At 39.0% G+C, this 23,832-nt stretch overlaps 1 protein-coding gene across 1 annotated transcript in view; it reads right to left on the reverse strand.

Moving 5' to 3' along the window:
• NSMCE2 (NSE2 (MMS21) homolog, SMC5-SMC6 complex SUMO ligase) overlaps positions 1 to 23,832 on the reverse strand; it is a gene marked incomplete at its 5' end in the record, with an annotated part of 126,006 nt that overhangs the window by 87,277 nt on the left and 14,897 nt on the right. Inside the window, 1 exon segment of the mRNA XM_084220714.1 lies at positions 12,041 to 12,147. Coding sequence (XP_084076840.1) covers positions 12,041 to 12,147 — 107 coding nt within the window.

A 23,832-nucleotide genomic window follows, 5' to 3' on the forward strand; every position in this document is an offset into this window, starting at 1 on the left:
ATAAATCCCAGTTGGTTCACATATCTATTTTATGACACTGTTGATGGGGATATAAGAGGCATTTTTATATTCACCAATCCAGGAATCTCAAGCACTGATCTTAAAATTTTCAGATTACGATCTATCAAAATAGTTTAAAAACCTACATTGTATTTTACTTAACCATCCAGGAAAACACTTTATCCCATTTGGTGTGGTTGAGACCAGAGCAGATACTTCAGCTGAAATTTCATCAAGTTTACAAAAAGGGGTCCTAGCAAGTACTCACCCAGAGCTGTAGTTCACCTCCTCCCATCAGTACTACAAGAAGATTTGTTATTTAGAACAAGTTATTAAGGGGTTTTTTTGGGCATTAAGGGAGAAAACTGGCTGCAATCAAGGATCTAGCCGAAGATTCCTCCCTTTTTTGGTCCAAGTGGGTGTAGCTCTGCAAACTTCAAGTTGGATTTTATCTGCTAGTACCTAATTATTAAATGGTTTATGTGGTTTTGCATTATATGGATTTGAAATGGGCTTTCAGATTAAGAATTTTTCAATTATGTAACAATGCCCAGAGCAGAAACTGTTCATTTACTTATTTTTTAAATCATCAACTATATAAGTAAGAACAGAGAGATAAATTATTAGATATCCTGAAAACTTTCCAAATATTAAAATAATGGAGGTGGAAGGTCGTTTTTAGATAGAATAATATTCCAAAATAGGTTTGAAATAGAGAATAAATGTGATTTATCTAAAGCTCCATAGCCATTTAACATAAATTTCAGGGTGCACTAGTGCTTGTGGAGACTGGGTTTTCTATGCAGTTTATTTTCTGCTTCTTTCAGATTTGGTACTTCACATCAAAGACCCATCCAGCATATTCTCTTTCCTTTAACAATGGCAGAAGAAAAAAGCTGGAGTAGGAATCTAATGACCACCAAATAGAAAGATCTTTCCCTGTTTCTCACCGTATCCTTTCCCTACAACTAACAACTTGCAGTTTAGGGATTTACCAAGACAGTGACTGTATTTGAATCTTTGCATCTAACAGCTGTCAAGGATTTTTTCTTCTATTAATTTGTCCAGTAGCTTTTGGAACTCATTAATGATTTGGTCTCCATAACATCCTGTGGCAACTAATTCCACAAAGTAATTATTCACTGTGTAAAAAGTACTTCCTTTTGTTGATTTAAAACCTGCTGCTGGATAATTTCATTAAATGGCTCTTTATGTGACACATGGTGAACAAACACTTCTGTTCCATCCCTGACTACACACTGCTATTATAGTCACCTCTTACCTGAATTAACTGACAGTTTCTCCTTGAGCATAAGCCACACCTGTAATCCTGTATAGGCGCTTTTTGCTTTAGCTGGATTTTCCCCTTACCATAAAACAATCTCTCACTATTAAAAATTTACCAGGTAAATAACTGCTGAAAAGAACTAGTACAAGAAGGGACTAACAGAAGGAGTTTGGGTCTGAGTTTTGTGGGGCTTGGAAATGGCCAAGTGTAAACTCACACTGAACTGTAGCAACCATTACAACTACAGTGACCTATGCTGTGCAGGTAAACCTGGTTGATAGGATTTGTCTGATATTTGTTTATAAGCCTGACTGACGAAGGCGGCCAGGCATCTGCCAACCTAACTGATTGATTGAGGAGGATGGCTCACTAAACTCAGGTCGAATTAGTCCATAGAGGGTTGGTAGAGACACACATAACTGATGGGCCAGCTCTGTGCAGAGGCAACTGATGGGCCAGATTCTCCTAAAATACTGTTCAGTGATACTTCCACGTGCTCTGTCTGGTTATACCTGCCAAGAGATACAAAGCACTGCTGTCAGTGGGAGAAAAGGCAACAGCGCTGAGTCTTCTCCAAGGGCAGGTGGCCAACCAACGACAGCCAACCGCGGGTTACACCAAAAGAAGGTAAGAAAGAGATTCCAAAGCCTAAACAGGATGAAAGAGGGGAAGCAAGAGAAAAGGCAGAGAAGCTGCCCACCAATCTGAACACCAGCATTCCATTGAGAGGAGGTGGTGGTGAGGGCTATGGCTCATTGTTAGTGGAATTTAGCAGAGAGCAGTGGGGAAAGGTGGGGCTGTTTTGTGAGGACTGAGGGCATGCAGTGGGGTTGTTAATGGCTTCTCCAGAAACTCCCTCTTTCAAGAGACAGTTTTACTGAACTGGACCAAACTGCCTCTAGCACAGCCCAGCCTTTACCTGCATCCCTTGATCACCTCCAACTAAGCATAAAAATATCCACGGAGAAACATTTCATTTACGGCCCACACTTTGTATTACAACAATTATCACACCCCACAAAACCACACCCTGTATGTTTTCCCTTACCAGAGTTGCCATCTTCCCAGCAACTCTTGTAAACTCACCACTGCATCCAAGCCCTCGCTATCCAATCTTCTCCCCACACAACACAAGAAAACAAAGCATCATAACAGCTTTGAACAGTGGATGAGTACCCAGTTGAACAAACACTGTGAATTGTTCACACAGAAGCAGTGGCAATGCAGTGAGGCACTAACATTTGAAGAGTGCCAGAAAAGTTAAGAGTAACAACAGCACTGAGCTTTTAATTTCTCTGGTTTTGTAGAATTTATCAGGTGTGATATGTGTGAATACACGTAAACATGGGAACTTTACACTTCATGAGGAAGTCTGGAGTGCATCTGATGTACACACATTTCCTTAAGTCTTTTATAATATTTTTCATTTATTGACACAAGTCTAAGGACAAAAGAAGTACTTCTGCTGGTGAAATCAGCTTGCTCAAGCTATGCACGTAGCTCAGATAAAAAAGATGAGAGCCCAGAAATTAGCTCAACTTGCCAACACTTATTATCAAGCACACTGTTTGTAATTCACAGTAGGTTATCAACAATGGGGCCACATTTGGGAGACACTGTGACATCTGGTATTGATTTCTGGCAGGATTCAGGTATTTTTTGAATCCTCTTCTACAAATTGGAAAGATAATAAAATGCATACATACTACTAGACAGATTTTTTTATTTTTTTAAATTTCAGTAGGCACTGGAATGGGCAGAGTTACATACTGCAGCACATCACAAGCACAAAGAAGTCATGCTGCTGCGTTGGAATCTCAGCACTAGCTTTCCTCAACAGGAGCAATGTGGAATATGAGAAACAAAAACAGTCTGACATTTGCAGCACAAGTTGAGCACATGTGTTAAAAACTGTGAGAAACCCATTATTAAATTTAATGAAATAAATGTCAAAAAGCTACTCTCAAGTCCCAGCATCAAAAAATAAGCAAAAAAATGCTCTCCATTTTCAGAAAAGCCCTAAATACACAGTTCTGTAAAAGTGAAAACATTCACTATGAAACCATACTACAAAGCTGTATGACTTTGGTCTATTCTAAATGACATGCAATAAGTTGCATGCACACTCCTGTTTACACCCCATAATGAACAGCTCAACAAATAATATAATTCATGAGGAAGCTAGAAATGAGAGTTGCAGCTCCTACCACCAACTCCTTCTTAGCTGAAATTCTTTAATGAAAACAAATTCACTGAAGTAGCAGCAACAAAAAAAAAAGTGTGATCTAGTCAATGCTGTAAGCAACATATTGAATATATAATGAATTATATGAATAATATAATCTGTGATTCATTATAAATCTGCTAAGAATTTTGCTGAGGGATAATCTGGGTAACTGAGTATTTTTATTGATAAGATCAGTTTAAAAAAGTACTAAGAGAAAAAGTAAATGTTTTTAAACGAGAGACTTAACATTTAAAATTTTGGAGAAGGAATTCTAAAGTATCCAACACATATATACAACTTCTGGAAACAATTACTTTAATTAAAACAATACTCAACCTTTGGAGGGAGACATTTTATGGATGGCATTCCAGAAACTGCCTCCCCACTGACAGTGATCAACTTGGGTGTGTTCAATTAACAGGAGAAACTAATTTAAAGCAAAACTCCTGCTGTTGAGAATCATCCCGGATTTAACACTCAACCTTCACCCCTGGCTCCAAGGATTTAAATCCTTGACTGTCAGCAGGAGCTTTCTAGATGAGACGATTAATTTGAAATACTATTTTCACTCCTGAGCAACTGAAACTGCAACACCAGTGTTTCCAGTAATAAATTTCATCTACCAAAAAAAAAAATTACATTATTAGAGATTAAGATATCTTTTTAATCTGGCTATTTTACCTCAACCCCTACTAGTTTCATTACATTTCAAAATTTTATCTTCTTTCTCTAGGCTAGGCTAAACCAGACAGAGTTAACTCACAGTGATTCTGAAATGCAGACACTGCCTAGAAAAGTAAGGATACAAATCACAGAGACTTTTAGCTGCCCTATGGGTGACCTTCTGGAATTTCAGAAAAAATTCAGATTGCCAATTGCATCTTCAGTGTTAAAATAAAATCATTAAAAACTGAATTCAAAAAGCTTTGAATTCTTCAGGTAGAAAAAAATATAAATCTCTTACAGACTCTCCTACAGACAGTGATATGAGATGGTGTCCACATGACTGAGGTCGTGGTTGAGTGAGACGGTAAATTCAGTTTCAGGATGCCTCGTATGAGATCAAAACCACCACAGCTGCATGACACACCAACTGAGTGTAACCCACACTGCCAATTCTAATTTTGCACAGTTAAGCTCCATCAGGTAGTGTCTGTCCTGCAGCCAGAATGCAGCCAGCATAAACAGTATCATGTGATCTGGCTTAATTGATGAGCATGTGCTACCAGGTGATTTGGAACTGCACAAATGCAGTGTTAATAAACAGGACCACAGCCCAAAGTACACAGTGAAACAATTTGTCAAGGTCAACCACACAAGCTGCGAGTAGACCTGAAAATAGCATCCAGTCCTCCTTCATCGCAGGCTAGTTTGCTACCTACTGGGCAGCACTGCTGCCCAACAAAGCTGACACACTTTTCAAATTATGATGTGGTTCTCAGGACTTCTCTGGCACATTTGTTCTTAATACTACCCCTGCTGCCACCATATCTACAGAGGTCCCAGTCCCATGTGATGGCCCTCAGTCCAGAACATTTCTTTTCACCCAAATCTTCACTGCTATACAGCTGTGGCCCCTGCTGCCCCACTCCTACCCACACAAGCCAAGGGCCATTTCAGCAACTACAATGTTGACACTGCAAATATTTAGGAAAATGTTTGGCTTGGCCAATGTAAGCAACCACAGTGAAGTCAAACAAACCTATGTCCATATGCAAGAGGTTCCAGGGTTTATTCTCCAAAAAGCAGGACACATTTTTATGCTTGCTAGGACACACTAAGACACACTACTGAGGATGTGCTATATAACCCACATAAAATTAAACACTATTCCTACTTCTTTATATGCTACTCGCTAAAAAAAATATTTTAATAGCAGCTCACCAAATGTTGACTCTAACATATTACCGTAGAGAACTACACACATAGATCACAATTCTCAGAAAGTTAAAAGCGGCCTCAATCAAATACTTAGCCCAACACATACAGAGACACAGAAAAAAGTAAAGCAAATATTATAAAGTAAATATTAGAAAAGTGTTGAAATGCATCTTTGTCCCAGTTTCTGCAGGAAGCAGAGAACATGCCTACAACAGTGCTGTATTATTTGAATTACTGTTTGGAGATGGCAGTAGGACAGAGCAAGAAATGTATTATTGATTAGAAATTGTATCAAAGAAATTGTACTGAAGAAACTTTAAAATATTAAAAAATTCCATAGCTAGCTAATGCTAGAAATAAGCTTGCCTGTAAAAGTTTCAGTAAGTCCTGTGGCATTATATATATACATAGATTCAGAGGCATAATTATAGAGTCACATATTATTTTCCTCTATTATCCTGCCAAAATCATTATAATCAAATTTAATCCAATGCCCACATTTTGCTTATTCTGTAAAATGAATGATCAGTCTCAAGTGGCTTCATTAGTAGATAGCAAGTAAACAAGAACTGAAGAGGAATTCCAATTAGAATTCAAGGTGTGAAAATAATGGCCAAGAGGAGATCCATTGCTAAAGAAAACCTCTAAAGATGAAGCAAGGTCTCCAAAAATCTTCAGACATTGGCATTGGTACAACATCTTTTATCAGGCTTTTGACTTGCTGCTGCTGATGGTGCACTTCAGTATGCTCTGAGTGAATTTCAAGATAGAATCGCTTGCTTTTACAATTAGAGAGTCAGGATAAATGCAGCAAAAGACTACAAGAGTTCTTTTATTCTCTCTACCAGCTCAAGAAAAGATATATCCATTCCACTAAACCCATTTTTCTGGTACTTCACAAAGACCTTCCTGAGCAATTTCTGTGCAGCAGAGGACCTTTTTGATAAAAAACAAGGTCCCAAAATTGTCACGGCTAATAGACAATATTTCAGAATCAAGAAACACTGATGTCAGAGGAAATGCTCTGAGCTCAGCTGTACAGTGAAGGTCACAGTTACAGATATGGATATCATCAGTGGATTTTGCCCTAAAACCTGTTGTCATGACAGTGTAGCAAGAGAGAAAAAGAGGAGCAAAGTGCTTATTAAGAAAGTGTCAGCACCAAACAAGGTTGTTTGTTCCAGGAAACTAGAAAGTTCCATGTCAAGAATTGTTTCACTGATAACACTGTAATGAGTGTCACAGTGCCAGTCACTGTCAGAGAGTCCTGAATCAGCTAAAACACATGAATCCCTTGGGATTCACAGTCTTCCTGGTACTTATCCCTACAGAAAACTAAGTGACAATCTGGTTTTTAAGCACAGCCCTGTCTCTAACAGGCAGCAGCAGTCACTGATGGCCCTGCTGGCACTTGCTACATACACTGAATTCAGTCACCACACTAGTTCTGTTGCCATAGCTGTGCCAATGAAGATGGGAGCTGGCTGGAACCACGTCCTCTGCTTGTTCTTACTGGTTCTTCCAAGACCACTGCAAATGGAGCTACCACTGCAGAAGTGTTTTGTTGCTTTAGTTTACTTTTTCAAAAGAGACAACTTGGACATATTGGCAGAACCTTCTCCAATAGGACTCCTGGCCTACAAAGTTATGCTGGCAGAGGCTGGTTAACAGAGGTGTTAAGTCCCTTTCACTTTTATGAGACCAAGAAGTCCATCCAAGTCACTACAGCATTATACCACAAGTTTTAAGTGAGGAAACTAGAATTCTGCTACAAAGGTTGTAAATCAGAGACCATGAATTTAACTGTACTGTAGTTTTCAAACAGGATTTTTTACTTTTCTGCTTTAGATCACTCACAAGCTGCACACTTAGAATACAACCTACATCACTGAAGGGAATTATCCCTCTGCAGGATTACAACCTACACAGTTTGCCACTAAAATATACTGCTCTAAATTACTGACCCATTGGACAAACATCCCCTCTTATTCACAGTCCAAGGACCCTGCTAGTCTAAAGGGAAGAACCATTATTCAAAATACAAAACAATTTTAAGAGTAATTCCTTTGTATCCTGTAGGGACAAAATCACTCTTGTAAAAGGAACATGGTGCACCCCTCACCTTTGAAAAAGAAGAATGAACACTTGACAAGGTGTGAAGTCACACAGGCATAAATGACCAACACATCCAGACTTCAAATCCTCTCAAGACATACATCAGTTGTAGGTAGTAGTTTTGCAGATAAAACCCAACAAAGAACATTTTAATTTCACTTCCTGGGTTCAAACTATAATTAAGTTTGAATTAAATTACAATTATAATTGCTCAAATCAGTCTCCATGCAGGATAATCAGGAAACAAAGATGCCAGCAGCCACTGACTGTGATAGATATGATTCACCAAGAACAACATGGGAAAGCTCTAGCAGAAGTAGGGATAAAACCCAAGCACCAATGCAACATCAAGTATTTCCATCTTTTCTTTAGCCCAACACCATCTCCTTCCTAGCACTCTTTCAACCAGTCTCTTCCCCATATGTCTATGTGATCTCAAGATTTTCCAAGCCCATGTCCTTTACCTTCTCTTGGTTTTTTTCTTAAATATGTCTCCTCTGTATTTCTTCCACCTTGCTAAGGTTTGGATTTGATTCTGTCACAGTGCTCAAGTTTAGCAAAAGGCAAACAAAGTGATGTTTGGCAAAGAAGTAACTTGCAAAAGGAAGCACTAAGCAATCCTTGCCAGAGATGCCATTACCACATTCAACAATTTCCTGTCACCTGCAAAAGAAACAAAATAGCCCAGGTTCTCTTTCCCTAAAGGAGAAGAAAAGAGAGGTGGGAATAATGTAACTTTAGAAGTTAGTCTTGCCTTCCTTGTTCTCTAGTTTGATCTACAATACACTGTAATTCATTTTATCCGGAGAAGTCTGGGGACTTCAGAAAATTTACCCCAGCTTTTACCCAAAGAAACCAAATGCTTGAAAAGCTGAGAGAGTGGTCAGTCCACCACCACCATCATCCCTGCTAAGCCAGAGAGCAGAGCAGAAGTGAGGGAGCTGTTGAAATGAAGTACCATGAGACTGTACAGGAGAACTAGACCTGCAGGAACCAAGAGCCATGACCCAAGAAGCAAGAACAGGAGGACACAATAAATCAAATTACAATGCCAAGTACAACTTTGCTTGAACATTACGCTCATTAAGTAAATTCAGCATAACACCTGTCTGTAGGGTACAACCATGCCCTGCTCACATAAGCCACTTCCTCAGAGAGCACACACAGTAAAACAAATGTGCACTGGGTCTTTACATGCAGACAAGAGAATGTAAAGCCAATGACTACAGTTAGGTTATTACATATATGGGAAATGCCATTTTTTTATTGTTCACAGTGTATAAAAATGAGTACCTGGTATATTGAAGATGTGTTAGCTTTATGGATTCACCACCTAGAAACTGTTCTGTGCACAGACATGAAATAAAATCAACTATCTTGACTCTGTGTGTGGATTGTCTTCCGGCACACTGGATGAAAGAATCTGTATTTAGGACAACACAATATGCTGGCATTCTGGCCACTTGAGAACTCCATCAGAGTAGGGAACACTTGAGCCTGGGTTCCAATCATTTGAGTCCATTTCAAGAGTATAAAAAATTTCTGCAAGAGATACTGCAGCTCCATCAGTCTTTCATTGTTACACTAAAAATAAGAGTGCTGTCTGAACTTTGCATGGTAAGGACCCAAATATTGTCTAATTTCTTTTTAAAATACCCATTAAAAATGAAAGAAGAAGCAGCAACAGAAGTCCAGTCATTACACAGGTACAAGAAAATCCAGTGGCACAGGGAGTTTCCACAGACAAAGGATTTCCCACAGCCTATTGTTGGAAACACTGTGATTCAACTGCTCACTTCTTGCTCAACAGGCTGCTGATTCAACCAGAAGAGGATGCTGGTATGTCTCACCTTCTGCATTCCACCTACTGCAGACTAAATCAACAAAAAAACTGGCTTTGAGAAAACATGTGACTGTATCTCATGCTGGTTTCAAGTTATTTACATTACAATCCTTTGGTTGTACAATATCAGCTTTTTGTTAATGCCATTTAAAGATACACATAATAAAATAAAACATCAGGAATTTTAACTGCTGCTGTCTCTTATCTTGCTAAATTCCAGTTGGATATTTCACTAGAAGCAGCTGGTTAGAAGGGGAAACACAGACTATAATATACTTTCAGATTCACTGCTGTATGAGGAAACTACAGACCAGAAAAATCATCAACATACAAACTTATAAAATAATCAGATAAAATGTGTTTTACAGCTGGAGACAAATCCGGTCTATGAAGAACAATCTGCTTGTGAAAATTAATGACCTGCTGCAACTCCCCAGAGAAAGCCCTCAGGTAAGGAATTCAGATGGAACCAGGGAGCAAATCAGCAGAGGCTATTTTAAACCCAAGCTATTCTACAGCTACTTCCAGGTCCAGCCCTAAATTCAGCAACAGGATCTGTTTCCCAGAAGCAGATTTTAAGCTGTCTCTGACAGGTAACTGGAGATGGGCAGTGCAGCTCCAGAGGCATGGCATGCAGCTAGCCTCCAAAATAAAGCATGAGCTGTTATTTTTCAGAGAACAGATTGTTCTACAGCAGAAGTTATATACATTTCTTTATACTCAGAGAGATTTGTTCTGAGTGCTGGAAGGGAAAAGGACAAACAATTCCTTAGAGTGAAGTAGGAAGCAGAGACAGGAGAAGTGTGGCTAGAGGCTAACAGATTAGCCATTACCAAATTTATAATCTATGTAGACTCTAAAACAAGTTAAATATCTTGGAGCAGCATTTTTAGCACCTTAGGAAATAACAGGAAATGAGCTTGTTTTAATGACACAAAGAAGCTGCATTAGAGGAAAAAAAGAGGGCGGAAGGAAAACGAACCCTTCCAGGTGTATTTTTTTGCACACCAGCACAGATATGCACACAACAGATACTGCTGAATTCAATCCTAAAATTCACAAATGTATCACTGCTCTGCCAAAACCAATAAAAATACCTTCACTTCAATGAAGCAGTTGCACCTGTGCTCCACTTAAAATATCATGAGTGATGCATCTGAAGTAAACAGGACTTGAGTGTTTTGTTGGTGAAGGCACAGATTTGCTCTTTATAGTCCTAAACTTGAAAAAAATGCTGATAAATGGAAATAATGAAAGAAGTTAAAAAGTCATTGTTTAAAATTACTTGAAATTCCTATTATAACAATAACACATCAATTATCAATTGGCTTATAATCAAAATATAAACCAACTGTGTTTTGCTCAAGTCTGGATATATATCATTAGTCTCTAACAATGAGGACTGTGTTACAATTTACTAGGAAAGCTTTAAAAATCATGAATAGTCCAAATAAAAGGAAAAAGTTCTGAACCATCCAATATAAAGTAGGAGGTCTGCAATTATGGTGACATCTGAAATGAAATGTATATTTAAAGACTACATGGGGAACAGTGCCTGGTATCTACTGCCGTCTAACACTTGCCGATGTAGACATAGTTTTGAACTCCTTTTAAATATCTATATTTATATATCTGAATGAAGATTTTTAAGTCAAGCATTTGATCAGACAATTTTAAAAAAATTAAAGGAAAACCTTTCTAAAAGAGAACAACCATGCAAGCATCTCAACAGAACTAGTGGGAAATGCATTGCTCTGCTCTCCTTTTACTGCTTTTAGAAGAACCAAAAGCAATAGCAAGAAAATAGCAAGGCGGGTTTAATTGAAAAGCTCCACTGACTTAACATTTTGAAAGACCGACTTCCCACCTTGAAGGGAAATCAGGGATGTGCTTTTGCCTGTTCTAGAGAAACCCACAGAAAACCGACAGCGAGAAGTCTCTGTGAGACACACGCTGCAGGGAGCTGAGTTCTGCCGGCACCGACGTGCCCTGAAACTGAGGTTCGGCCGCCCTGGAGCTGGACCTGCCCCGGCCCGGCCCTGCCGCGGAGCCGCTGCGCGCTCCCGCCGGGCCGGGAACGCGCCGAGCCCGGGCCGGGAACGCGCCGAGCCCAGGACGGGCAACGCGCGGACGCGGCGCCCCCTGGCGGCCGCTCTCAGCGCTGCCACCGCGCCCGGAGTTAGTCCGTCCTTTGTCCGTCCTTTGTCCAGGGGCAGAGCGAGGCCGTGGTTCATAGAGCGAGCAATCTGCCAGCTCACCCTCCACACGCAGCAGCCAGCTCAGGTGGCAGGAAGGCAGTGGGAAGCAGATTTAAAACCTCGGTTCTCTGCAGCCACAGCCAGTGGCTCCGTTTGTTCCTCAAACCAACTGGTGCACTCCCGTCTTCAGCAATACAGAGCTGGTATCACCTGAGAGTGCACTGTCCATACTAGAGTGTCCTCAATCCTTCCCAAAGCACTACCCATAGTCCTAATGCTGCGGGTTTGGTGGGGGGAAGTTAAAAACTCGGCCACCCTGTAGAAACTGGGAAAAAAAGTTGAGTTGTACTGGCAACTTCAGTATTTTATACCTGCCAAAGAGCTGTCTTTCCAATTGTGTATTGTTTAAATGTAACATTCATGTCTTTTGAAAGATAATATTTAAATAAGGGTATGTTTTAATAACTAAATGAAAAGAGATAATTTACCTGATTTATGGTTTCTTCAAATGCTTTTATATAATGATTAAGTTCTCTGTCCATTGTAGCATATTCTAACATGACTTTTTCCATATTGTTAACATCTTCTTCATCATCTGCAAAATAAAATACGTGGAACATGAGTGACCAATTGTATTATTTTCAGACAGCATTTTTTCTTCACAAATGTTTTTTTTACAAGTATTCATGCCGTGAATATCTAATGCATTTGTAAGTCTCAGCAGGTGTTTTCAAGCTACTCAAACATACACTTTTTTTCTCATTTTGCAACTGTAATCTTTGACATTTCTTGGGTAACTTGAAAAAACAGCTTACTCAGAAAGACACTTCCCTGGTTTCATGTGAACAAGAGAGAGTATGTGTAATTTCATCTACCAACACCTAGTCATTAGGCAATCAGGATATTTTCTGCAAAAGTTGTATTTCATGACTCATCACATTGCCTCAGAAATAGTCAGAAGAAACTTAACTGCCCTCGCAGTACAGTATAGTTCACAGCTATAATTAGACCTCTTATCCCCAATAAACACAGCTACAGGAAAATCAAAACAAAGCTAGCATTTTATAACACAGGAAATAATGGAAGAATGGATAGCATTTGTGATTCAAGCAGTAAAATTCTAATAACCAGGAAAAATCAATTAACACAGGTCATGTGATTAGTAATTCATATCTACTTTTATTCTCTTCTGCACGCCTCCTAATTCCACTCCTTTCATCTCTACACCTCTGCTTTCCCATTCTCACGCTGCTGTGCATCTGCTTAGATAAGGGCCCTGTGTAGATGCTACAAGGCTGAACAGCCACAGCTGTATATTCCTGACCCAGCTGCATGTACCACACCAAATGCTGCCAACTGCAGGAGGACAGCCAGCCACAAGCCCTGAATCCATGCAGGAAATCAGGAAGTTAGGAAACCTATGTTTCCACTTCTGCTACTCCCATTTATTCCTATCCTGTAGTTTCCAGGCATAGAGAACACAGCTGGAAGCAGCTAGACCCTGTGAAAGAGCCCCAAAGTCTGCCATGCAGCACTAAGGGTCGTCAGTTGATGGAGCATTCTTTAAAAGCACTTAAGTAGCCAATCTGTGCTGCTTTTAGGAAGAAAATTGTAGTACAGCTTTTCAAATTACTTTTTTTTTTGTGAAGAAAGGAAAATTGTCTTCTGATCTGGCAAGCTGGCACATTGCTTAAGTTGCTAACTATATTATTATGTTAGAATATAAAAACCTATCTCTGCAGAAAGCTGACACAATTGTATATGGCCATCAGTTTGGGAGCAAAATCTGAAACCCGCCTCTCAGAGACAGAAACATCACACCATATTGAAACAGTGATGGATCAAGGAGACAAAGGAAAAGTGCTAAGATATATTTACACAAAAGAAGTTACATAATAAGCTATGCTATTTTGTGAACATGACAATTACAGTTGTGACATTTCCCTTAATTATATATATAGGCTTGGTATGTATCCATTTTTCATTAAGTAGATGAATGGATACTGCAGACAAAATCTTGGCATTCCTGCAACTTTCTTCTGAATAATCAGCATTTCCCTCTCCCCTTTCCTTTCCCTCCCACCCAGTTTCCATGTCCTATCTGGTAACTATGATCACACTATTTTTCCTTCCTGCTAGGAAGCATATGAAGTGCCTCCTTCAAGGCTGACACAAAGGACACTCCATGAATCACAGGAAGGTTTGTGTAGCAAATAACTGTCATTCTCCTCCCATGGCCAAAATGAATCATATTCAAAGAAACGACAGTAGCCTAAATATTTTAAATTTTTTTTTAGGGGAAAAGAAGTGCATTGCTAAATGCCAAGAGAGCTGTACAAATACTGTCTTTCCTAATAGTATAAAAATAACTTCAGGTGAAGAGTAATAACGTTGCATGCAACTTGAGAGATGTATTAAAATAAAGCTCAAAGAGGCGAAACACATCTCGGCAAGAGGGACATTATCTCCAAATACATCCTACTCCACATTTTTCCTGTACTGACCATTGCACCCATCCACCAGTCTGCTTTAAGTCTCAATACTGTTCCCTGCTGTTTCCCTGATGCTGTTCCTTCACACGTTACACACATCCTGGGAAATTGCTGAACATGTTACTAACACACAATCATATCCTGCCCTTGGAGGCACTATGGACATACAGATGGATCTGAAGGACTGTGTACAGGTCAGTTGTTGTCCATACCCTATTTCTGCCCATTGACAGACACTACAGTCCATTTTCTGTCTGAAGTTCAATCCATAGGGTGCTGCGAGCTAAGAGTAAATATCTAATGTTGTATCCAGCCACTTACCTCCCTATGTCTTAAACAAGATTTAAAAGAAAACTTACATTACAAGCTATTCTATTTGCCTTTTAAAAACTCTCATTGTTCTACATTACACACAGAATAACCTGCTGTGCAAGGCTCCTCTGCTTCCTCTTCCCCTGAAGAACCACGAGCATTTCTGCCCCACACTAGCAGGGAGCAGATGAAGGGCAGAGCTTGGGTGCACATGATAAGAAACTGTGAGTGACTGTATGGGGGTATGAAGTTTTACAGCTCACCAAGGCAGGGATCCCAGCACCTTCAAGGTTTCTTTACAACAGACTCTACCATGGGCTAATCAGAACACACCAGTTGACCTGATCTTACTGAGGAACAAGAAATTAGAAAAGGCTTTTCTCTCCTCAACACCATCCCACAAAACATTCTCACAAATCCCACCAACCACTGGTTTAGCAGCACTACAGTATCAAAAATAATTAAAATGTAATAATTACATCAGGCTTTTGAAATATTCCAAAGGCATTGTCTGTTATTCACTCTGCAAGCCCTGCTGCTGCTTTTGTTTCATAGGTGAGGGTGACAGTGGAGATCCATGGTAAAGAGATTCAAGGCACCGACTCCCTTTCAGCTGACCACGAGCACACTGACTGCTGAATTCCCTCCAGCCAGACTCCAGCTACAAAGCCAGACAACTCTCCAAAGTACTCAAACCTTGCACTCTGCAGACCAACAACCTAGCTTAACACCAAAATCAAACACTTTGCAAGTGCTGGATGAGTGCCTTTCTATTATCTAATCAAAAGTTATCCTAATCTTATTTCTAATTCATATCTAAGGAATGCATTCCAAACTGTCTGCATATGCTTTTTGCTACTGCCACAAAATACCATTGAAGTGCATATTGTAGTCTCCTTCTTATCTAGGCTAAATATGTTGAGTTTAGTAACCATTTCTTCACAAGTCATTTCCCTTACCACTCAGAGATTATACATTTTGCAATATTACATTTTTTACTCACAGAAAGCCCAGTTCAAGGCCATAATTTCATTTTCAAAGGCCCATGTGGATCATGTTAAAATTAGCTGGCTGAATATGCAGTTTGCAGTTATGAATTCCAGCTCGTACAACTTTATGATCTCTAATTATAATGGAAACAGGGATATTATTCTGGAAAGTCTCCCTAAATATTAAAGAACAAAGTTGCATAAAGTGACTAGCAAGTGTTCAATTTCTCACTTCTGAAGAGACCAATCATGCTTAGGTGCCTTAATGCTGATTTAAACCATAATCAGTCAGGACTAAGTTATGTATCATGAACTCACAGTGTTAAAACAGAAGTTGCAACAACAGAGTCCAGTCAGCACTGCTTTAATACATCCTATAGTAACACTCATCTAAAATTTATCCAAAACTTGCATTTCCTAACATCTGAGTTCATATTTACTTTAGTTTCCTGTATATATCCACAAGTTAGCAGAATTTCTGAAGATTTTTCACAACTACCTCTTTCTGTGCAAAAGTTACCACATCAGTATTTGTTATTTAGGGTATTACAGCTGTGCTGCAGCCATTAGACACCAATCTAAATAAGCATTTGCTTCCACTGCAGACTATCTTAAACACAAAATAGCCTGGAATACCATGAAATTACAGGAAGGCTCCAAACTTAGAAATGTACTTAAAATGAATGCTTAAGCACAGACAATGTGGATTAAGATGAATACATACATACATACATACTTTCATATCTTTATATTATTTGCTAACAAAAGTCAAAATTTCAATTTAAAGAAAGCAGGACATGTCAATTCTACCTCTGGCACAGTGTATTTGTTTGTTTTGAAATTCAAGGCTACATGGTGATTTTCCCATGATTCAAAGCAGAAGAGGAATGGTATACCATCACCTGGAAATTTTGACAGTAGATTTCAGACTTTTAAAACCCATCACTTGAGCCATTAGCAACAGTGGTAGTAGGCAGTTGTCTTCCTATGCCCCAGCAGCAGATAAAATACACACTTTTTGCCAGCAGGTTTCGTTACTGCTGACAGCAGAGGAACACAAGCTCTCTGACTCCCTGATTTAGTTCTACTTTTTGGAGGAAAAAATACAGTCCAAATTCAAGATAAAACAAAGTATTTTTGCTGTCATTTTTAGTAAGTCTTCATTTATAGATCCAAAAGTGTTAAGACTACCCTCTGCATCCCCAGTTCTACTGGGTCTACTCAAAGATGTTGATAATTCAAGTTGGACAGTAGATCTTGAAAAAAACTCTTAACCAACCCACACTCTTTAAGAACAGATTGACAACACACTTGGAGGAGACACTAGTGATGCTCAGCAGTGAGAGGACACAAACCTATGTAGGAGAGCACTGTCTCATCTCCTCCCTCCATCTACACAGGAGTGAAGCTTGCCACAGCACTCCAGACTATACAGACCAAGAGGAACTTAAGCAGGAGACTGACTGCTTTTGCAGCACTGAGGGCACATGGTCACTTTTTCTCCTGCAGATACATGGTCAGCTCCTCAAAAAACTTTCATCAAAGATTTCTCTCAAAATCTCATTTCCCTGATCTGCAACATACTTTACTTATTAGGCTGCAGAAAGAGCAGCTTACAGAAAATTCTAAACAGAAATACAGAAAATTCTAAACTAAAGGAAATGAGAAGCCATACAAAGGAACAGCAAAAAAATGGAGAAAATCAAATTCATCTCCCAAATGCAGGTTTCTTAACACAGAGAAATGGTTGAAAGTAGAACACCCAAAAAATCTTCATGGAGCTGTCTGGATGAGGCACTAACCACTGCAATTCATAAGAGAAGAAAAATTACTGATGATAAGAGGAGCAACAACCATACAGGGAATGGCAATTGGTGGAGTAAAGAGGAATGTGGGGCAGTAATTGCAAAATTTCCCTCCATGCAACAGTCAGAAGCTACTTACTGCTGAAGCTAGTCATAATGAAATCTCCAACTTCAGGAAATGCCTTAACTAAGCTTTAGAGAATTTGAAGCTCTATTTCCCTCAGTGTCCACTAACAAAGCCACTCTTTCTGCATAGAAAGTTTTCACACACACAGAGTTAGAGACTGAGCATGCATTTTAGAAACCAATACTTCCACCTACATACCAGACTCACAAAATGAAATTACATGAGTGACAGAAAGAGAAACCTACACCAGATGAGTGGGCTGGCTTGAGTGGAGGACTGGGGAAGATGACCTCCAGAGGTCCCTTCCAAACTCAGCCATTCTGGGTTTCCATTACATTCTTCAATATTTGACAACCTCATCTCTAAGCCATTTTTCTGAAAGATGGTTTAAGTGAGTTCAAGTTCAAGTCCTCTCAAGGAAAGAAGGAATTGCAATGTGACTTTCCAGCATTCTACCAAAGAAAAAATCTAAGTAGGAGGAGTAAAATTGAGAGGAGAGTGTGAGGCAGGACTACCAGTACTTGTAAAGGAAAGACAAGCACAGAGAACAAGAACACAGGTAGCACCAGAACTATCACTTGTGAGTGATTTTTAGAGTTACATCTTATTTTCTATTGGGCTTCTGTTAAGAAACTGCAAATTAAACTGCAATACTTGAATTTAGGTCAAGCACCTTCCTGTTCCTGAGTAAAGTCTTCTGAGGTTGTATTTTAGAAAACAAAGGGGTGTGCTTTTTAGTCTGGATTTAAACATTTCCTTTATCTGCCAACTGATGGGAAAAAAAATCTTCAATTATCTGTTTCTCTTTGCTTAGGTTTCTTTTTTTTTTTAAAGTCAGTTGAGCCAAGAGTATGTCTGTTAGATTACAAACTATGCCTGATGAAAAAGCCCTTGTCCTGTATTACAAACCATTTCCCTGTAGGCTATGACTGTTTGAAATAGGAACAGAGTCAGTGGCCCAGGAGACTCCTACCAATCCCGTGGAAAAGAAACCCAAGTACATTACATTGTAGAGAACCAGAATTTCAATGGAAACAGACCATGCATGGTCTGAACACCCAGCTTGAAACATCTCAGGGGGCCAGTATTTCCAGTGAGTGGGTGTTGCACACATTCTGAAAGCAATCAGTTCAGAGTGGGCACAGGGAAACTGAGGTACTTGACATTACTAACCACTTTTCAAATGAACTGTATTATTTTATAATAATCACAACACTTTGCCTCAACCTGAAACTCCCTTAAACTCTATCGCCAGCAGAACAAGGCCAACAGTGCTTTTGAAAGCAACTTCCTTACAGTATTTTTTTTTCTCCAGACTACCAGGGGAAGACTAAAAAGCTAAAAAGATCCCAGTTTAGACCAGAGAGCAGTAGCAATGATCTATTTAACCAGGTATATCAACCATGGTACCCATACAGACTGCAATGTAAAGAATGGTATTATCTCTGAACACCAAATGACACTATGTGAGCTAATAAAATAAACAGGTTCTCACACAGAATGTGATGTAGCAAAACACTCCAACATGTGCTGACTCGTTTTGCTGTATAAAATCCAAAGTAAAATATTATTCAACACAAATGGAGATGGTTTAATTTAGGCTGAGGCACACAAGCAATACAAAGACACAAACTAAACTCTCATAGAAGTAAACATTTACTACAAACCAGAAAAATAGTTTTATAGATGTGTGCATATTTTTTGCTATTGTAAGCTCTATACTTGATGCCACGTGCAGCACCAAGACATGAAGACGGGTAGTATGCACACAATTTTCCTAAAGAAAAATGGCATTTTGCTTGACTAAACACTAAGGCCTGTACCATTCCCAGACTATTTCCCACCCTTCTGACAAGAGACCAGGCCTTGACCAGCATCTCTTTTCTCCTTACTAAATTCCTAGGTCATGGTGAGGATAATCTTTATTTTACCAATAAATGCCTACTTCATTTCGCAGAAAGACCAATTTAAAGTTAACAGAGACAATATAACTAGTAAGCAGAAGCACTGAAAGGAGGATAAAGCATTTACAAGATGCAATAGTTTTGAGAAGCAACTCAAGCTCTGCACTATCACAATTCAATTGGCATTACTGTGATATCCATCCAGAATTACAGTTCTCTCTTCAGCAAATGACAAAATCAGCATTCCACAACACTAGTACAACACAAGCCCAAGAAGAACAGAAACACAAGTTATGTTGACAGACAAGCAGCAAGAAAACAGCAAGGCTGAGGTTCACATACATTTTCTTTGGCAACAAAATGAGTTTCACAGGTCATTTCCCCAGGCACTCACTCATCCCTGATGTTGCTGTTACATTCCTCCTCTGCTGCCCATCAGCCAGGATAATATAGTCTTTCATAGGGTCACACTATAAATTGGATTAATGAAACAATTCAAGCTAAAAATAGCAATCTGTCCTCCAAACCCAAACCCATGCCATTCCAGTAATGGAACCTGGAGTGAGGATATTCACAGTTGTACCAGTACAATTAAGGGAGTAGCAAGTTGTAGTACGGTGGAGATAGGGGGGAAAACTTCATAAATCAACTTGTTTGCCAAGAAAAAGGTAAAACAACCACACCTGTGTATTTTCAATGTGAGCAAAAGGCATACGTAATCTTCTCAAAGAAATCTGACTAATCTCTCATAAAGTAAATAAAAAAACCTTCCCCATGTTTTCCTAAATATATATATATATATATATATATATATATATATTTACAATATATATAAAATACATACTTATAAATACACACACACTCACACACTCACATATCACTCTCTTCCCAGTGGATTTTAACATATGATGAAACTAAGGCTGAAAACAACATTTACAACTAATTTTAATGGGAAAGAATTTTCCTATGACTAACAAAATGTTTCTTGCCTCTGGAAGCATGGACATGTCTGCATCACACAATAGAGCCTGGTTCAGTGCCCCGAGCTGCTGCTGACCTTGCCTTCTTCAGAATGAGAGATGTGAGGGCTGGGAATATTTAAAACTAAGAGTTTTAGTGCTGTCCTTCTTCTACCCAATTTGTCCTCTCAGAACTTGATTGGAATTTGGGAAAAACTTTCCTGAAATGTTTTCCCTTAGAAGGAACAGCAAAATATTTGTTAAGGCTTTGTAATTGCTATTATTTGATCTTGCGGAATACTTTGTAAAACCAGTATTTAAAATGAAGAATTTCATTTCAAGACTTTTAATGAGTCTTTACCATTCTATAAAAGACTCACAGGCTGCTTTATGTATGATTTCCCCTGGAAATTACTATCAGCAAAATATTTTTTTTTATTATTCCAACAAGTTCAAGTTCTAATTTCTAAATTGTTAGATCTTTTTTAAGCAAAATTTCTTCTGTATTACTGGCACATTATGAATTCTACAGAGATAATCCACGCAGTTTTTATTTACAAATCAACTGTATTAATGCTTTCTCTTGCCAAAACCCCATTCTTCTCATATTTTAAATTGCACTGACAGGTGAAAAACAAATATTTTAGTGTGAAGTGCAAGTCTGTCTCTAATAAAAGGCATGAGTGTTATGAGCCAGCAGTAAATAATACCATTAGGTTTTTCTCAAGAAAAACATTGCTTCTGTTAATGAACCAATTATATTTCTCATCTTAGAGAAGCTCATTCAAGGAGTGCCTTCATTAAAGTAAATGCAGTAATTATGTAGAATTTCCTCCATCTAAGGGAAAACAGGAAATGGGTTGGAAAGACTTTTCAGAAAAAAAAAATCAGTAAGATAGGAAAACAAGCCCTTTTCACCCAAGATCTTCAAAATTCTCAGAAACATTACTGCTCTGTCCCAAAGTAGAGGCAGCCTAGCTCAGAGCTAACAAGCCCTCATCAGAGCTTATTTAATCACTGTAATGTTTCATTAAATGTAGCTGTATTGGCTCTGGGCTTAAGCAACCATAGTTTCTGAGTCTGGTGCAGCTACATCTGAGCTGAAATCCAGTTGCAGGGACAAGACTTGTGGCACTTCAGGAAACAGGAGGCACATGGTACATCGGCAGTGTGCTGGCTGGACACGGCCGTGACCTGGGACACAGCATGGCAGCCACCTCCGAAAGTGGCCAAGGGCTGTAGCATGCACAGGTCTCACCCCAGACCCTCACTGCACATGGGGTCCTGCTGCTGTGCACAAAGTGCTCAGCTAAGCCAAGTGACCACTGAAGTGCCCACCAAAGCTCAGGGACCTGCTCTCTGCAGTGCACACAAAGCCCCATGAGCAAGCTGCAGTGTGCAGGAGCCCTAGTAGAAGGGAAAGCAACAGAACATACATCAAACAGGAGGGTAAGACCAAGATAATCCCCTCACTCCAAGACAATCCATCACTGTCTTACTTCAGCACAGTTCAGTGGTCATAGCTACATTCACACACATAAAAAACCCCAAAGAATCCAAACTAAGCTTCCACAACCAACTGCAACAGCTTCATGCAGACACAAACGAACACTCATCAAGCACTTAAATGTTAACATTACCAACCCAAAATGAAACAGATGGGGGAGGAAAAATGCCAAAATATGTCTGGTTTTTCAATGCCCAGTATTTTGATTAGATGCTTAAAAACATTTTTTTTCCTCTGAACCCACACAGCCTCCCAATCTAAATTTTGGTATTTCTGCTTCTACAACCCTTGGCATTCCTGACTTCAGAATTTAGAGAAGGTTATCAGTAGCCCCAGACAGAGCACGGCTGCTCTTTTCCTAACCAGCTGGGGCATTGGCTGTACTGCAGCTGAGCAGCAAGCTCAGGGTGGGAAAACAATCCAGTTTTATAGGCAGCCTTTGAGACAAATCTGGCTGGCAGCAACTCCGCATTTTGCACCACTGTGAACAAAGCAGTGAAGTCTCTTAAAACAGAGCTGACACTGGTTCATACACATAAATGAATTAAAACAAAGACAATTCAGATTCATTATATACAGCTGACATAAGAAAGGTTGGTGTTTTAAAATCAGAAACACTGATCTGTAAGATTCTCAGAAATGTGAAGGTTACTTGAAATTGATATGAGTATCATCTCCAAAATTAATTTTTGCAAATGCAAATACTTCCATGAGCTTTGGATATTTTCCAGTTTCTGAAGAGAAGTGACAGACAGAAAACAATCAAGGTTAAACTAAAGGAATCTAGAAAAGCAGTGTCTCGTGCAAGCAAAGGTCAGGTGATGTTCCCCAAGCAAACATCCAATTCACTATGAATCACATATTGATGCAGCACTTGAAGTGCTAACCATGCCACAGTACTAAAGCTACTGCTTTCAGAGCCCATAATTCCTCAAAATGACTGAAAAAAACCCCAAAACCCCAACACAAAAAAACCCAACCCACATAATCCTCTTACACAGACAAGGCAAAGGCAAAGACTGCACACAAACTTTAAGTGTAATGAAAACCAGCATTTCTTTCTGCCTCTAGCAGGCTTCCTTTGCATAAAACCTCTTATGTGAATTGGCAATCTCGTCTTTTTGGCATGAATTGCTGGTATGTGGCATTCATTCTGCTGCTTGAATGCTGGTAAGTGACAGAGCTAAATCTTTCCATTGCTGAAATTTCACTTACCACAAAATTCATATAAAAAGTTGTCATATTACAAGGAGCTGCTACTTTCTTATCATGTGGAAAATGCATATCTCTGTGCAAAAAAAAAAAAAAAAAAAAAAAGCAATGCAACTCTGTATTGCCTAGGTCTCTCATACACACACAAATATTTATGATTTTGAGAGGAAACAGGAATTGTTTGATGGCTTACAGTACACCACAGATGATGGCCTCTCAGCATGTTTTTTATATAATGCTGTTATCTTTGTCCATAGTAGGAAAGAAGGAGGGGGGCCTCCTTCTTGAGGGGCCTCATGGCTTCTCAAAGGGTAGTTTTGAAAAAAACAGGAATATAAATTGAAACTGAATGTGGAAATGTTCTGTAACCAGATAAGACGTAAAAGGTTGCCTCTGTTTCAACTTAACCAGAACTGGTAAACTATGACATAACTATTAGTCAGGAGTTATTAAAATAAATTAAATTCAGAACCATAGAACTATGGTTGAGATTTGTGTGGCTAACATGCACAATTTGAGAGAATTTCCTCTCCTTTATACTGATATGTTTTTGCATTTTGTTCCATTTAAAATCTGTTTTTCTATAAGAGTGATTAGGCCAAGTCTGTATACAAAACTATATTCAGCAGAGAAGCCTTGATTACCGTGAGACATCAGACCAGACTACACACCTCTAACAAAGCATAGATAAAATATAAAAATACCAAGAAAATATAGAATTTGAATGAGTTATGGCACACCTAATTCCCTCAAAAACAGCTGTGAATTAGATCCACACCCACAAGTAATAAACTTCAAAAACTGAAGTCTTTTGAAAATGTCACATTAATCTACCCATGCAGTAAATGTCTACTCACCCACTGCTTACTAAGATGATTAGTAAGGAAATCACAAGTTAAACTTTATTCATCTGAAGAAAAATAGGAAAGAGGTTGCAAGGTTGATTTAACTCAGAAGATATTATTGTCACTTG

The sequence above is a fragment of the Fringilla coelebs genome (genome assembly GCF_963513975.1).
Source record: "Fringilla coelebs genome assembly, chromosome: 1".
NCBI classification, from domain to species: Eukaryota; Metazoa; Chordata; class Aves; order Passeriformes; family Fringillidae; genus Fringilla; species Fringilla coelebs.